This window comes from Trifolium pratense, linkage group LG3, assembly GCF_020283565.1.
Source record: "Trifolium pratense cultivar HEN17-A07 linkage group LG3, ARS_RC_1.1, whole genome shotgun sequence".
NCBI lineage: Eukaryota > Viridiplantae > Streptophyta > Magnoliopsida > Fabales > Fabaceae > Trifolium > Trifolium pratense.
In genome coordinates this window covers 2,796,587-2,813,200 of record NC_060061.1, presented here as the reverse complement: position 1 = coordinate 2,813,200, position 16,614 = coordinate 2,796,587, and the positions used below count along the sequence as shown (strand labels likewise).

Here is a 16,614-nt window from a genome sequence, read left to right as displayed (position 1 = left end):
TTTTTTCATGACACACATGATACATGATAACCAAAACTTTCTCCCCAAGACTATTTCAGTAGAAAATGAATTTTAATGTAAGAATTTTTTTTTTTAAAAAAAAAACTATCTGATAACCATTTGTTTTCTTAAACTAAATTAATTAAAATTTGCTTGATGCCAATTTGTTTGTATTTTTTTTCGTTTTGAGCGGGAGGTTACACCAGGAAGTTGTTTTTAACGACTTAAGTTGCAGTTGTGGATGTTATGGTTTTTGTCTTTTAATGTTTTGTTTGTAAATTTGAAGAATAGAGGGATTTAAGGACAAAAAAAAACTGAAAGGATATGTGTGTGGATAGTATCCTCGACCTTGAATGGATAGATGTAATTACAGTGCCCTGTTCACATGGTACTCTATCATTTTTTTATATACATGTAAGATAATTACATTTGATTAAAAGGAAAAAATAAGTAACAAGTTGTGCTGCTAATATTTTTTTAATGACATAATCAATCCGTTTAAACACTACATCTAGAGACTTAAGAGACATCAAATTATTATGCACGGGTCTTTGAACTCTTTTGTTAGTTAGTGCAGAAGAATGGGGGTGGTGGGGGGTGTAGAAAAGCTGTTCCATAAAAGGGTAAATATGGGCCAAATAATGAAGCCCAAATACGAAATCCAATCCTCGTATTTGTTTCCATTCCAGTAGCAGAAGAACATGTTCTGTTCTGTTTCATTTCGATTATTATTATTATTATCCGTGTGTGTCAAAGAAACAGCTATCTATCTATCTAGTTGTTTTTCTAGGGTTTTTTGTGTCTTGTGGAAATGGCGCATCTAAGCGAACCGGCGAAGCTAAGGTGGGGAGAATTGGAGGAAGACGACGGTGAGGATCTTGATTTCCTTTTACCGCCACGTCAGGTGATTGGTCCTGATGAAAATGGAATCAAAAGGGTTATTGAATACAAGTTCGATGATGACGGTAATAAGGTTAAGATCACAACAACCACTCGCACCCGCAAACTCGCCAACGCTCGTGTCAGCAAACGCGCCATCGAACGCCGTTCCTGGCCTAAATTCGGCGACGCCGTTCAAGAAGATGTCGGTGCACGCCTCACTATGGTCTCAACTGAAGAGATCCTTCTCGAACGCCCCAAAGCTATTGGTTATTTATTACATTACATTACTCTCTCTTTTTGTTTTCTATATTATTATTATTATTATTATTATTATTATCTCTGAGGCTAGCTAGGCATAACCAATTACTACTACAAATACAATACAATGATTTCAATATTAAACAAACAAACAATCTCAACATTAGTAATTAATTGGTGTTACTCTGTCTACAGGTTCCAACAAGGAGGATTCAAGCAATATCGACCCACTGGCTCATCAAAAAGGTGCCGTTCTTATGGTATGCAGGACTTGTGGTAAGAAGGGTGACCATTGGACTTCAAGGTGTCCCTATAAGGATCTTGCACAACCTGCTGAGGGTTTTGTTGATAAACCTCCAGCAGCAGATGGTGCTGCTGCGGCTGCTGCCGGGGGTAAGGGTGCATATGTACCTCCTAGCCTAAGAGCTGGTGCGGAGAGGACTACTGGTTCCGACATGAGGCGAAGGAATGATGAGAATTCTGTTCGGGTAACCAACCTCTCAGAAGACACAAGGGAACCTGATTTGCTTGAGCTGTTCCGCCCTTTTGGTACTGTCAGCAGGGTCTATGTTGCTATTGATCAAAAGACTGGCATGAGTAGGGGATTCGGCTTTGTCAACTTTGTAAGCAGGGAAGATGCTCAGAGGGCTATTAACAAACTCAATGGATATGGCTACGACAATCTCATCCTGAGAGTTGAATGGGCCACCCCAAGAACAACCTAACAAGTATTTGGTGCTTTTGAATTTTGCCTCCTTTTCTCTCTGAAGGTCTATCAGTTTTTGTAATCTGATTTTTGAACTATCTACTTCCTTTGTGTTGGTGTATTATTATTTTTATTTAGAAGAATATGTTTACTCAAGATATAACTTGTTGGTTATTGATGATAATAATTAGTATTATGAGGTTGTTTACATTGTCCGCAGGTTGCCACTCTTCTCTTTTTATACTTGCAATGAAAAATGTATGTGAAAATGTTTTTGATATTTGTCTGCCTAAAGGTGTTAGTTATGTTTGTCAATTTTTTTCTTCAAAATCATACATTTCCCCTTATTGGTTTACTGTGTGTGTATGTATTTGAGTCAAATGATAGTTATTATTTGTTCTCTTTGCTGACATAGTTGTTATTTGCTTGGTAATTTTAGTTAACCATGAGATGCTGTGATTGTTGCATGTTTCTTTATCAGAGTGTAATTAAATAAAGCGTACAGATTTGCCCATATCATATGAAAAAAGAATTTAAGAGTTAAGACTGTTACACAGGTTAGGACTGACATAGTTTGGGTTGGTCTGCTTAATTTTAGAATCCGAAAGTAGTTCTATGGTTGGAGATGCTCTAACCATTCACACCACCTGCATGACATTTAATTGTCATTGTTTGTTCATTCATTCCCCTTATTGAATTAGTTCCTTTTGATATATTCTCTACTTGTTATATGGATGTTGCGGTGATATCGATTCGTACTTGAATTTTAACAATTACCAACAATATAGTGACTATAGGACTTTCTGAACAAGGTCTCAATTTCATCTGGATCCACTGCCGCCTCCCTCAGAACAATAATTGGCTAAAATCTTGCACCACCAAAAGATTGCATTTTCATCTAAAATTTTAAAGCTTTGACTCACCTCTTTTATGTTTTTCATTTAACTCAGTTTTAGTCTATATAAGATTACTAACGATTTACACTTAGTTTCAACATTCTTGTGTTTTATTTGTTCAATTTATTGTCGTATATTTGTTGATGTTTGTTATCTGTTTTTGCAACCCGGAGAGTTTTATTTACTAGTACATATTGCTTTGTTATTATTCTTATGTTATTGCATTGGTGTTTCCCGTAAATGTTTACTCTTGACGTCAAAATAGAAAAATAAAAAGAGTGGAAAACTTACCATACTGTGAATTTTACTCTTGTTTGAGCATATTGTAAAAAGATTGTGTATCATAATGTCCTCCATTAAAGTATGCCAGCTATTTGATGGGAGCTTTGGTTAGGGAAGTGTAAAATAGTTGTCGATGGCTGAACTTAGTTTGTATTTGCACTTGCGTTGGATTTGTATATGAAAATGGAGATTTGATGTTTTTTTTTTGTTGGTATAATTTATTATTGAGTTAATCCTATAAGCTATATTGTCCTTTCGTTTGAGGCTTAACTTTTAACCCCGTGAAATTGATTAATTAATTAAGAGGTTACATAAGCCCTGCATGTTGAGATAGTAATTGGATTCGTAAAAACATGAGTTAGAATTGATTCTACGTCGAAAAAGAACTGTTGTGTTATGTTTCTGCAAATTTTAACAGGTTGAACTGGCGCATGCATAGCATGAACTGGTGCATAATCCCTTCTGACATGGAAAAATGAACCTTTGGGGCATGGATGCACCGGTGCGTTGAACGGGTGCATAGATGCCCTGACTGGACTGTGATTGGTCAAACAATGGTGGAATTGTCTTTTTATGTAGGCTTAAATATGAAAATGATCACTGTAATTATGCTTTGTTTTGAATTTAGCCCCTTCAAAAAAAAAAATTGATTTTAGTCTTTGCAAATTCTCAAAACTTTTAAAAAGGTCCCTGAGTTGAATTTTTTCTGACATGTCAAATTTATGATGATTTGGGAGATGCTAAGTAGACTTTTTTTGCTGATGTGGATATTTTAATTAATATTTTCATTTAACTTTTCACATTAAACGATTAAAATTAATTTTTTATTTTTCGTAAAAACAAAATTAATAAAAGAAATAGAAGTTAAAGGAATGGAAAACGCCATTTTCACTATATTTGTTCTTCATCTATCCTCTTCCTCGGTCTCCATAATTGTCCTCCTCGTGGTACCTGAATATCATCTTCTACCTATGGAACTGAAGAAGCTTGATTCAGTATTTTCGGAGTTTTCTTTTTTGTGTGTTTTGGATCAAAGTGATTTTGAAGGAGGAAAATGTTTTTTGGAATTTGAATTGTGAAATTTGTTGCGGTGTTATGTAGAAGGAACTTGAAGAATACGAAGAAAACTGATTTTTCCCTTTCAATTTTATTAGCAGATTTAAATTCTAGTATTTAACTAATTTTGTTTTTATAAAAAATAAAAAATTAATTTCAATGTGAAAAGTTAAATGAAAATGTTAATTAAAATATCCACGTCACCATAAAAGTATAGTCAGCATCTGCCAAATCATCATAAATTTGATATGTCAACAAAAAATTCAATTCAGGGACCTTTTTAAAAGTTTTGAGAATTTGCAGGGACTAAAATCAAACTTTTTTTTTGCAGGGGTTAAAATCAAAACAAGGCATAATTGCACGGCCATTTTCATATTTAAACCTTTTTATGTATCAAGTTTTACTATCAAACACTATTCAAGGAAATAAAGCCTAGACTTACAAAGATAAGCGATGGCAGAAAGGCATTAGATTTTATACTGGAGCAGTGAACATCATAATCTATAGCAATAAGGCAAAGTATTACAGTAATCGGGTCAAACGTATCTTAGAACTTGGCAGGTAGTGTTTGATTCTTTTGCTACTTTTCTCTTAAGAGAGTCTTGCAAACATAAAAAAATAATTGCAAAAATAAAAACATTTATCTATCTAACCTTAATTATGCATCATTCTTATACCTGTCGCAACTTCAAATAGATCATGTATTAATTCTCTTACTCTAAAAATATATAAAAAAGGGGTTTGTGCACCAATATCTGCCATGATTTATGCTCTCAGTTCGATTCAATTAATTTCAAGCTAAGGCAGATTATTAAAAGGCAATAAATCTTGACAATGATGACTGCTGTATTCAAAAACCATCTACCTGTGAAAAGTTTATGGCATTGCTGTTACTGATGGTTATTTCATTGTAGAGTTGTCTTCATTCTATTCTAAATATGCATGTTTGATGAAAATGAAGGCTTTGTATGAAAGTACTTGTTAAGTTCTAAGATAAAAATTATTATAAAAAATTAACAAATACATCTTGAGTTGTATAACTGAATGCAACAGTTTTCATTCATTCTAATGGGAATAATAGGATAATGAGAAAAAGATAGGTTTTTAGATATTCATGAGAGAATACATAGTAAAATATTTCTATTGTTTAGTCTGCATTATCCATACAAAGTTCCATTAAAATAGTCCAGATTCAAGCTTATTGTATACTATATCTCCAAACATGAAACAAGAAAATTGAAATGTCTAACTACAATCCTAAAACTCAATTTTAAATCTGCTTCCAAACTAACCTGACAGATATTTACAAAACACACCATTAAAATGCTAAAAGTTGCAGCACCGAAATACATGTAAACTATGCATGTCTCAATCATCTAATATTTTGCTTATCAAAAAAACTAACATAACATTGTAATACTAACAACTAACATTGCTTATAAAAATAAAAATAAAAAATCTAATATTTTGCTTCGACAAATAGAGATTATCGTCTCAGTCAAATGCCAACAGCTCGTCCAGCTGACCCAGCTGTTCATCTGTCCATTGTGGAATTGAACTTTTTGAATTCACAATCTCCTTCTGCCTTTCCAAGCAATTTTCCATACCAGTTTCTTGATCAACAGAAACAGATATATGTGCCGAGTTTGTTGTAGAACTACTGGCTTGACAAATCCCCACCAGATTGTCTCCTTCACCCAATTTAAGATGGTTTTGTTGGTCTTCCATCTCACTTTCGAGCTCGTCGCTACAAGTTGCTTCAACAGGTCCAGCACCATCCTGTCTCGGCGATAAGTTTTCTCTATCCAAAACAGTTATTTGGTTCCGACCAACTACATTAACAGAGTGACTGCTACTTAAAACCAAAGCTTCATCCCTTTGTTTACCATTACCTGCTACTTCTCTAAACCTTGAATCAAGTATAAGATTATTCAGGATTCCTTCAGTTCTTTCTTGTGGCAGAGAGAATGCACTGCTTGGCTGCACCCATGACTTTTCAGGTGTTTCTGTTTGTAAATAATAAAGGCAACTAATGAGCAATATGATCTCAGTATAGTCGTTGAATGGGACGATTTCCATTCCTCAAGTGAAGGCAATAATATCTATCAATCAAAAGGAACATGAGTCATATTACTGCTATGACTGCTTTTTAAATATCTACCTGCATTGCTAGTAGGCGTAGTTAGTTCCGCTGAGATGTGTTTTGATGGTCCACTGTCCTTTGAAAAGACCTGTATAATAAATAAGCACACGAAATAAATACCTGCCAATGGAACTCATTCATCAACCAATTTAAGATTCTAATTAGAAAAGCAAATAATACAGACTACATTCAGTGCAACTGATTTAAGATTTACTTGCAAACATACTGAAAAAAATGTCTCTTCTTGCTAGCTAGATAATTAAGTTGAAAATTGATTGAAATGTGTAAGCAGAACAGAGAAAATAACCCCATACCTTGACTATGTTGCTCAGTGTTATATTTAGGTAACAAGTTGAGCCATTAGGAGAAAACACAGCGACCTGCGTATTTGTTTTGTTCATTATTATTATTATAAGGAAAAAGATATCAAAAGAAAACTTGATGAACAAAGAAAATAAACCAAGTAAGAGAAGGGACCTTTTGGAGAACTAAAACAGAACCAACAGTTATATCCTTTCCAAATTCTACTTTGGTGAAGACTTTGCGATGGATACTAGCACCAATAGTGGCAGTAGGATCCTGAAATTCAAACTATTAACACCAAAATGCAATGCAGCAAATCAATCAAATTTAACTGAAATGAATAGAACAGTACTACCACACCACCTTTAGGGTAACAGTCATGTCGCCAAAACCGTTGGGAGTGCATGATTTGATAACAGCGACGATTCCAGGAACTCTTCCTTGGCCGTTCAAATTCTTATTGATCGAGCTCAAATGCGTAATAGATGCTAATATATCCAGTATGTATATAAGAAAAAGACAACGAACATCAGCAGCAGCAGCAGCAGCAGTTGAATTGAACACGATTGGGGCGGGAATTAACTAATTAACTAACTAACTAACTAACTAACTAACTAACCTTGAGAAGATGAAAGAAATTGAACTGCAGAAACCCATGGATCGGAGTTGAAATCGAGATCAGTGTCGTGGGGATTTTGGAGGACGCGCCTTACGAATTCTTGAGTGGGTAGGGTGTTGGATGATCCTAGGGTTCTACGTTGCATCATGGCGGCTTGAACAGCACCGGCTGGACCGGGAATCAAAGGAGGAGAATTGGAGGTGCGGTGGTTGCAAGGGCGGAGGAAGTTGGAGAGATCAGAATCACCGTCGTCAAGAGATACGTTTTGTTCCAATTCCATTTTTGGCCCTAAAAATTGAAATTGAAATCAATATTACGCTCGCGCGGGAAGGAATGAAATGAATGATGCTTTTCTTAATTTCGGTTGGGCTGGGCTGGGCCGAACCGCATATCCCTAACTAAAGCCCTCAACTTATGACTGTTGATGTTTTCTCTTCGGGCCCCCGTGTTTCTTTTATACCCCCAAATATTCCAATTTTGCCCTTGATAAAAACTTCGGTTCGCAGAAACCGAATTTTTTTTAGTACAAATTCGGAGTAAAATTCGGTTTTTATAAACCGAAATTTGTTTTCAAGGCAAAAAAAAACTTCGGTTTCTATAAACCGAAGTTTTTTGCAAGGGTAAAATTGGAAATTCAGGGGGTATAAAAGAAACACGGGGGCCCGAAGAGAAAATATCACGACTGTTTGCTCTTCAAACAAACAAAAACAAAATATTGTTTAAAGATGAGGCCAATTTATTTATTTTAATATTCGGAAACATATATTCTTGAACCATTAAATTATACACACTAAGTTTTGTGGCACACTCATCCAAAGTTCCTTGTTCGATCTAAATCAAGGCTCACTCATGACTTTAATTTGACTCCCATCACCGACCACCAACCTAAACCATCTATCGAAACTTGACATGATTTCCATATGCTACGCCGAGCATGACTCATATTATTACCAACAAGGCTAGAATTAAAAAGAGATGATCAAGAAAGAAAAATATCTAGCTTATAAAAAATTTAGCCGCCAATGAATCCGATCTAGTAAAGAAATTCCACACTTGTTTCACCGCCATTGCCGTGTTGAAAACTCAATTGTGGAATCCTAACTCTCCATCTTGGTTCGAACACACCATTTTATCCCAAGATTGTATGCATTTTATCCCATGACACATTCAACTTTTTTTTACCCGGATTGAGACGCCTTACACAAGAATTTTACGTGCTATTTAAAGAAAAAAAATACAATAACTCATCCTTAAACTCAATTTTTGTGACACATATACGAAGTGGTCATTTTTATTGTTATATTTACTTGGTTTATATAATAATATTTAAATAAAATTATAGTTATAAAGAATAAATTTGTTTTCTTATTCGTCCAAATAAAGTTTTAAGCACTATTTATTTATTTATTTATTTAGCCAAACAATACAAAATTTATCCTGAACAACTTGTGACTCATTTCTCTGTTTTTTATAGGCATCCAATTAAGATGGGTTAATTAATGATAGAAAATGTTTTTGACAAACTAAGAGCGCGATTGACGGGGGAGATGAAAAAGAGGGTGAGACAAACACGTTGATGGTATAGCATGCAATTGTGAAAAAGTGAATCAATCGTTACCTCTCATTCATTCTCCTTCAATTCTTAGTTAATTTTGCACTACAAAACAAAACCTTTGTTTCTCAGCTTGTCTCTCATTCATTTATTTATTCATTCTCATCAATTCTGTGCGTGCCTCGCAATCAACTCTCACGCACATACTCTCTCTTCCCCCAACCATCCTCCTCATGCATGCAGGAATATTAATTAATTAATTCAAACGTTTAACCGCAACCTATCTTTCAATATTGTGGTGAGTTAGTTCATTCCTTCAAATATTTTCCAATTCTGGATGTTTGCTTTTGTTCATTATTAGTAATTAATCATGACATTTTTGTTGTTGTTGTTGTTTCTATTTCTATTTTTTGTAGCATAAGAGAAAAAATAATAATTAGATTTGGATAAATTATTAATTAATTAATTAAAGGGAGAGGGAGGGAGATATTATTATTATTATCATCATAATAATTGATGGGAGGTTAATTAGCAAAATTAAGAACGGAGAGGGAGATCATTGTCAACATCATCGATGGACGGCCTTCTCGGACTTCTAAGGATTCACATCAAGCGTGGCGTCAACCTTGCTGTTCGTGATGTCAATACAAGCGATCCATATGTGGTGGTTAAGATGGGAAGCCAGAAACTCAAGACTCGTGTCATTAGAAAGGATATCAATCCTGAATGGAATGAAGACCTTACACTCTCAGTAACAGAACCCGTTCTTCCATTCATGCTGGTACGTACGTAATTACTTTTAGCATTTTTTTTTTTTTAGTATTTCATCAATTAATTATTACTGATGATGTTTATATATGTATGCATCGATCGATCCAGACTGTGTATGATCATGACACATTTACCGCAGATGACAAAATGGGAGATGCTGAATTCGACCTCACACCATATGTAGAGGCCTTAAAGATGAACATAGAAGACATCCCCAACGGTACTATAATCACCAGAATACAACCGTGCAGGACTAACTGCTTAGCAGAGGAGAGTTGCATCACTTACACCGATGGCAAAATTATCCAAGATGCTATTCTTAGATTGCGACACGTTGAATGTGGGGAAGTTGAAATTCAATTGGAATGGATCAATCTTCCCGGTACTAAGGGTTTCTAATCATTAATTATTTCTTCTCTATTTCGTTAATTATTAATTAGTATTTGTTACTTCCTACACCTAAAGACTGCAACTTAATTGGTTGCATTTTCTTTGCAGAATAAAACATTTTTTGTATTGCCCATTTTTATTTGATTTTAGGGGCATTAATGTTAATTAGTAAGGTTCAATATGTATTTTTCCCTTATTCATCATTCCTCCCATCTCTCCTATATATCATTTGTTTGTTACTAGCTTGTAATTTCCTTGTTTCAACTCATACTTCATTTGTACGTACGCAATGTACTTTGTTGGTGAGCCCGTTATAGCTAGCTAGCCACTACATGATAATAACTATATATCAATGTATCATATTGTTTACTGAATATAATTAAAGGAAACTTTATATTGCTAATGTATTTCCTCTGTATTTTCAAAATTTTCAGTGAGCCCTATTTATTTGAGCCTCAACAACAGTCATTAACCAAGTAGTTTTGTAGTGATCAATACCATATATATAGGTGAGTAAATAATTAAGTGTAAGAATAAACTGTGAGCATAACATTGTTAGTTAATTATAGTAACCTTATAATTTGATCTTTAAATTATCACACTCTATCGGATCCCGATTTGCTGAAGTGGAAATAGCACATTGTATTAATCAATATCGATCATTGATTTTACATCAGACGGTTTATATTACATAATCTCTGAAATAATCAAAATCAATGATTGAAATCGAACGATTGATGTTGTAATTGCTCAACGCAGTACAATAAATTTGTTTCCCACTCTCTCCAATATGAGTCCATTTCTTTCCATTCATTCCAATTCTTTAATAGACCTCTGCCATGTAGCAATAATTAATTTCAAAAGGCCCAAATTAAGATTATGTAAAACAATTTATTTTCCGAACAAAATAAAAATATGACTTATCTGCAGCCTGCAGGGAAAAAGAGAGACGCACCGAGGGAAAAATGCCTAAATATATTTTTTATTCTTATAAATATCTCAAATTTTATTTTTAATTTTTATAAAAAGTTAACAACTTTTCGTCCTTACATATTTTCTATGTTGATTTATGGAGTTTCTCTCCCTTTTCAAGTAAACAAAATTCTTTAAAAAATGATTAATTTTGTCCTTTTTACCATTCAAGTGGTATTTTAAAAACCATTTTCTAACTTTTGTTTGTTATGTTGCATGTATTTTGTTCAATTAATGAGCATTTGACTAGAATCTCAATGAAAATATAAACTTTAAATTAAATGTGTTTGGTGAATAAAATATTTCCAATATAGTAGTAGCAGTAAATAGCAAAAAACAATTTTAGATTAATTTTATGATTTTTCTTATGAAAAGAAGGGAAAAAAAAAAGTGGAGAGTTTACATAAAGACATGTTTGTACTATATATAATACAACTCATTAGGGAAAAATTAAAGATTGGATCCAATAAGAGCAAAAGTGAGGTGTTGCTTGCAAAAGCTTAGAGAAAATAAAACATCAATGAAAATGATAACGTTAACAGATTTGTACCATGTGGTGACAGCAATGGTACCACTTTACGTGGCTATGATATTAGCATATGGTTCAGTGAAATGGTGGAAAATATTTTCTCCCAATCAATGCTCTGGCATCAACCGCTTCGTTGCTCTGTTTGCGGTTCCTTTACTTTCATTCAATTTCATTGCCTCTAACAATCCTTACAAAATGAACCTTCGCTTCATCGCCGCAGACACACTTCAAAAGATCATCGTTTTACTTGCTCTCACTATTTGGACCAACATGAGCAAAAAAGGTTGTTTAGATTGGACAATAACACTCTTCTCTGTTTCAACACTCCCAAACACTTTGGTGATGGGAATCCCTCTTTTGAAAGGCATGTACGGTGAATTTTCAGAGAGCTTGATGGTACAAATTGTGGTCCTTCAGTGTATAATTTGGTACACATTTATGTCATTCCTGTTTGAGTACAAAGGAGCAAAAATGATCATCTCAAAACAGTTTCCAGACACTGCTACTTCTGGTACTATTGTTTCCATTCATGTTGATTCTGATGTCATGTCTTTGGATGGAAGGCAGTGTTTGGAAACACAAGTTGAAATAAAACAAGATGGGAAGCTTCATGTTACAGTCAGGAAATCAGATGCTTCGAGATCCGATATAGGGTCTCGTTCTCAATCTCACATAATAAATACAACATCTCGAGCTTCCAATGATCTGACAAATGCAGAGATATACTCCTCTTTGCATTCATCTACAAATCCAACTTCGAGAGTGTCGTCGAGTTTCAACCATACAGATTTCTATTCCATGATGGGTGGTAGTAGCCATAATTCAAATTACTCAAGTGCTTCTGATTTGAAAGAAACAATTGAGACTGAGATTTCTAATTACGATCATTCAACGAAGAAATACCTTATGCCTAACCCTGAAATGTTCTCTCCCGAGAATGAGAGGACTCGAACTCAAATAGCACAAAAAACAGATGATCTTCATATGTTTGTTTGGAGCTCAAGTGCTTCTGACGTGTCTGGTTCTCATCATGAATATGGAGGAACAAGAACTGGAGTTGAAGTTCATCAAGATAAAAAAATAAATAAATGTATATCATATTTTAGTTTGTTTATGTGATTGGTTAATTAATATATAATATTAGTAAGTATTGATTATGATTATTATCATTGTTATTATTATTATTATCAGTGGAAGGTGAAGAGGAGTACGTAGAATTGGGGTATGAAAAGAGAGGGGAAATGAATGAAAGTGAGGAAGGTGGAAAGGTGAACCCAAAAGCGATTCCACCAGCAAGTGTAATGACAAGGTTGATATTGACAATGGTGTGGAGAAAACTCATTAGAAACCCAAGCACATATTCTAGCATCATCGGCTTAACTTGGTCACTCGTTTCATTCAGGTATGCTACATATCCCAACATTTACAAAAATTTAATGAAGGATTAAATATATTTTTGTTCTCTCTAAAAATACCAACTCTTTTTTAATGTTTCTATTTTTTTTTTTCTTTCAAATTTTATATATATATATATAAACTTTAAAGGGATTGCACAAATATTTAACCTGTTAATTAATTATTGATAAAGATAGTAATGTTTAGTGGGGTTACGTGACAGGTGGAATATTGAAATGCCTACTATCATAGCAAAGTCTATTTCCATATTATCAGATGCAGGGCTTGGCATGTCCATGTTCAGTCTTGGTTAGTACTATATATATTCCTTGGGGTATGAGTATTGAGTGGGTATAATAAGTATTAACAAGCTATAATAAAGCTTTTTTATGATGATGATGATGATGATGATGTGGAATACTATATGAATATTGACAGGTTTGTTCATGGGTTTGCAACCGAGGATGATAGCATGTGGAAATCGTGTAGCAGCTTTTTCTATGGCCATTAGATTCCTTATCGGTCCAATTGTCATGGCAATTTCTTCCATTGTTGTTGGTCTCAAAGGAACCCTCTTGCATGTTGCCATTGTTCAAGTATTTTATCATTTGCTCTCCTCCCACTCCTTTTAACACGTACAACATTTTAAATTATTGTAGTTGACTTCCTCCAATCTCCTCTAATTTATCATAAATGTTAATAATGTTGTCATGCATGTGACTGCAAGCTAGATCATATAATGCTCTGCAACAACTTATTATATATATATAACATTAATTGGGATGTTATGAAGAAATTTAAATGAGTTAATATAAGAAAATATGACATACCCAAGTTTAATTGTGTTTGTGAATTAATGTACAACAAAAATTTGAAACCATATATAGTTGACAACTTGCTTCAATTTTTAAAATTGAAATTTGTTTGTCAAAAAATACAGGCGGCTCTTCCACAAGGAATTGTCCCATTTGTCTTCGCCAAGGAATACAATGTACATCCTCATATTCTAAGCACAGGGTAAGTAGTATTTTATGTTCAATTTTTATATTTTAGATTTTAAAGTACTTGCTCTTTGTAAAGTAAAACATTTTCAAAATGAAACTTTGATTCACACAACGTCCGGTTTTTTGATCAATCAATTCAAATATTCAATTGATTTCTTCATTTAATTTCATTCATTAATGGGGTTCATTGCATTAAATGCAGGGTAATTTTTGGGATGTTTGTTGCATTGCCCACAACTCTCGTCTATTACATCTTGTTGGGGCTATAAATGGATATCAAAATACTACTAGTATATGGTTGAATGTTGATACCATGTGGTATTCATGCAATTTCTTTTTTTTTAATGGCATTCATGCAAACTTGTTTAATTGTGGCTTCTAGAGCTAGAGCTAGAGCTAGATCAATAGAAAAATAATGTTGGGTGAAATACAAGAAAAACATCACCATTGTTGAAGAAGAATCAGCTGATTAGTTTTTTTTTTATATAAATTTATTTTTCTTGCATACTAAAAATTTAAAATCATGCCTATAGTTAGTAAAGTAATATTCTCTCCGGTTACTATTATAAGCAAAATATTATTTTTTAGATTCATTGAAAAAGTAATGTATTTGGTCTAATTAGGTTTATGGGTTTTTTCATTTATATGATGCTCAACATCAACTCTTCCGACCAATGCGAGACTTAACTCACAGTTATATTTATTAAAGTGACGAATCGAATTCAGATCGGAATGAGAGAGAGATTGTAGGGTAATGTATGCGTGAGACCACATGAGTAAAGGAAGACTTATAACAATTAATTTGTTTTACATATACCAAAAAAATACATCTTTTTGGATACACTGATTCCTTCCAAATCCCGGAGAGTTGATTCACCTCACCATTTCTTCTCGTCTCCAATATTGTCTCACCATCTTCTTCATGAACACTAAAATCTATAAGTATTAATTAAACATAAATGAATTGTATCATTAAATAAACGCCAAGTTGTTAAATCTATAAGTTTAACAATCATAAACAAAGCCATCATAGTTTGTCAGTGTTGTGTTTCCGGATATATGAATATGAGAATGTGTTCAATTTTAGGAATCAAAGAAAGGAAGAAGCGTTGAGGGTAACACGAATGACGAGAACACATACGGCATGACGACATGAACACGGATGACGAGACGACGATAACGTAGACACAACGAGATGGTGGTAACCGACAAGACACGACGAAATGATTTTGTGGAGACGTTAGACGTGAATGAATCATTCTTCTTCTTCTATTTTTTTTAATTAAAATACACAAATATTGATTTCTATGTGAGAATTGAGTAACCGGACATATTTAAAAATAGATGATACCCGTACTATTTTTTTCTATGTAAAACTCTTTCTAACTTATTTACAGAGCTGGGTATGCGGGCTAACTTATAGGCTTTTAAGACCTGTTTAGCCTATTTAAAAAGACTATATAGAGATTTTTATGTAACACAGACTTTTAAATAGGATACAAGGTCAGACCAAACTTTAAAAAGATTTGGAAGTACTAACCTTTAAAAAAAAAAAACATATTTGATCTGTGAAATGAATTTTTTATTGTTACAATAGCGCATTGTAATAGTTATAGACCAATTAAATTTAAATTGAGTGAAAATTGTAGGTATATGTGGCTCATTCAATTTGATACTGCAAAAATAAATAAAAAAAATTTATTTTTTTTGTCAATTACTATATTGATTAGCACGACTCATTAGATTTTGAGGTATTTTTATTTGAGCACAAATCCAAGAAATAATTACTTAGGCACATATACATGTGCAAAAAAAAAATAAAAAATGATTGAATGATGTGATAATTAAAATTTTGTTTTAATTTTTTATCATTTTTGAGTTTGTACCTAAATACTTTTTTCTTGGGTTTGTGCCCAAATAGATGCTAATCATCCTACTACATGTGGTTGTTGTCAAAAAAACAAAAGAATCCTGACCCTTTCATAAATTCATAAATTTTTTATAATAAAAAATGGGATTTGCACCAAAAAGAAAAGTATGATGTGACTGCAAAACCACGTGTCGAATAACCATTGGTACAATGGGATCCTGCTAGATTCCGTTCAAGAATCATTTGTTTCTTTCCTTCGTCTCGTATCGCCTCATACTTAACATCGCAATGTAAAAGAATCTTTCTTACTCATATATTTTCTACAAAATAATGCAGTATTACACTTGATACTCTAATAATAACATCATAAATATATAAAAGTTGAGATTTGAATTTGAGATATTTAATTTATTTTATATTTATGTTGAAATTTCTAGCTATTACTATTAGGTTATCGGATATAAAATATATATACAAAAAATTATTCTATTAAAATATGGATCATACTAAATATTGTGATCAGACATTTGTTAAATATACTTAAAAAAAAATTAAGAATAAAGTTGATACTTTTTTTGAACAAGAGAATAAAGTTGATACTACTAGAAAGTTAGAAACATAACTTTTTATATTTCTAACTCATTAAATTTATAAGTTTCAAGATAAAAATTATTCCGGAGTATTTATTATTAGTATGTTTAACTAGTGTCCGAATGCATCTTTTAACATTTTCTTTTAAGTATAATTACAAAACAATATTACTCAATCGATTTTATATATAAGAAAAAATTTGCTTTTCATATGCATTGTAAAATTAATGTATCTAAACAATATTATAGTTTAGATACATTAATTTTACAATATACTGTATCCGACAAATAAACATTTTTTTATATATAGAACTAGATGAATATATATATATATATATATTTTTTTGGTACAGAACTAGATGAATATTAAACACCATAAATAATAATAATAATAAT

The 16,614-nt window shown here is 32.9% G+C and overlaps 4 protein-coding genes across 4 annotated transcripts; 3 read left to right on the top strand and 1 right to left on the bottom strand.

The window, feature by feature from the left end:
- Positions 1-571: 571 nt before the first annotated feature.
- Positions 572-2,061, top strand: LOC123917110 (eukaryotic translation initiation factor 3 subunit G-A). The gene is made up of 2 exons (XM_045968739.1): positions 572-1,148; positions 1,336-2,061. The coding sequence occupies exons 1-2, from the start codon at positions 812-814 to the stop codon at positions 1,863-1,865; spliced, it is 867 nt and encodes a 288-aa protein (XP_045824695.1). The 5' UTR covers positions 572-811; the 3' UTR covers positions 1,866-2,061.
- A 2,354-nt stretch (positions 2,062-4,415) lies between these two features.
- LOC123913548 (homologous recombination OB-fold protein) lies at positions 4,416-8,088 on the bottom strand. Its single transcript, XM_045964328.1, has 7 exons — positions 8,031-8,088; positions 7,146-7,433; positions 6,890-7,014; positions 6,701-6,802; positions 6,538-6,603; positions 6,242-6,311; positions 4,416-6,086 (listed from the first exon to the last, which is right to left on the bottom strand). The coding sequence occupies exons 1-7, from the start codon at positions 8,086-8,088 to the stop codon at positions 5,575-5,577; spliced, it is 1,221 nt and encodes a 406-aa protein (XP_045820284.1). The 3' UTR covers positions 4,416-5,574.
- A 1,171-nt stretch (positions 8,089-9,259) lies between these two features.
- Positions 9,260-9,924, top strand: LOC123916793 (protein C2-DOMAIN ABA-RELATED 4). Its single transcript, XM_045968333.1, has 2 exons — positions 9,260-9,478; positions 9,577-9,924. The coding sequence occupies exons 1-2, from the start codon at positions 9,272-9,274 to the stop codon at positions 9,865-9,867; spliced, it is 498 nt and encodes a 165-aa protein (XP_045824289.1). The 5' UTR covers positions 9,260-9,271; the 3' UTR covers positions 9,868-9,924.
- A 1,423-nt stretch (positions 9,925-11,347) lies between these two features.
- LOC123916186 (probable auxin efflux carrier component 1c) lies at positions 11,348-14,220 on the top strand. Its single transcript, XM_045967573.1, has 6 exons — positions 11,348-12,449; positions 12,551-12,761; positions 12,978-13,063; positions 13,193-13,350; positions 13,695-13,771; positions 13,961-14,220. The coding sequence occupies exons 1-6, from the start codon at positions 11,351-11,353 to the stop codon at positions 14,025-14,027; spliced, it is 1,698 nt and encodes a 565-aa protein (XP_045823529.1). The 5' UTR covers positions 11,348-11,350; the 3' UTR covers positions 14,028-14,220.
- Positions 14,221-16,614: the final 2,394 nt, after the last annotated feature.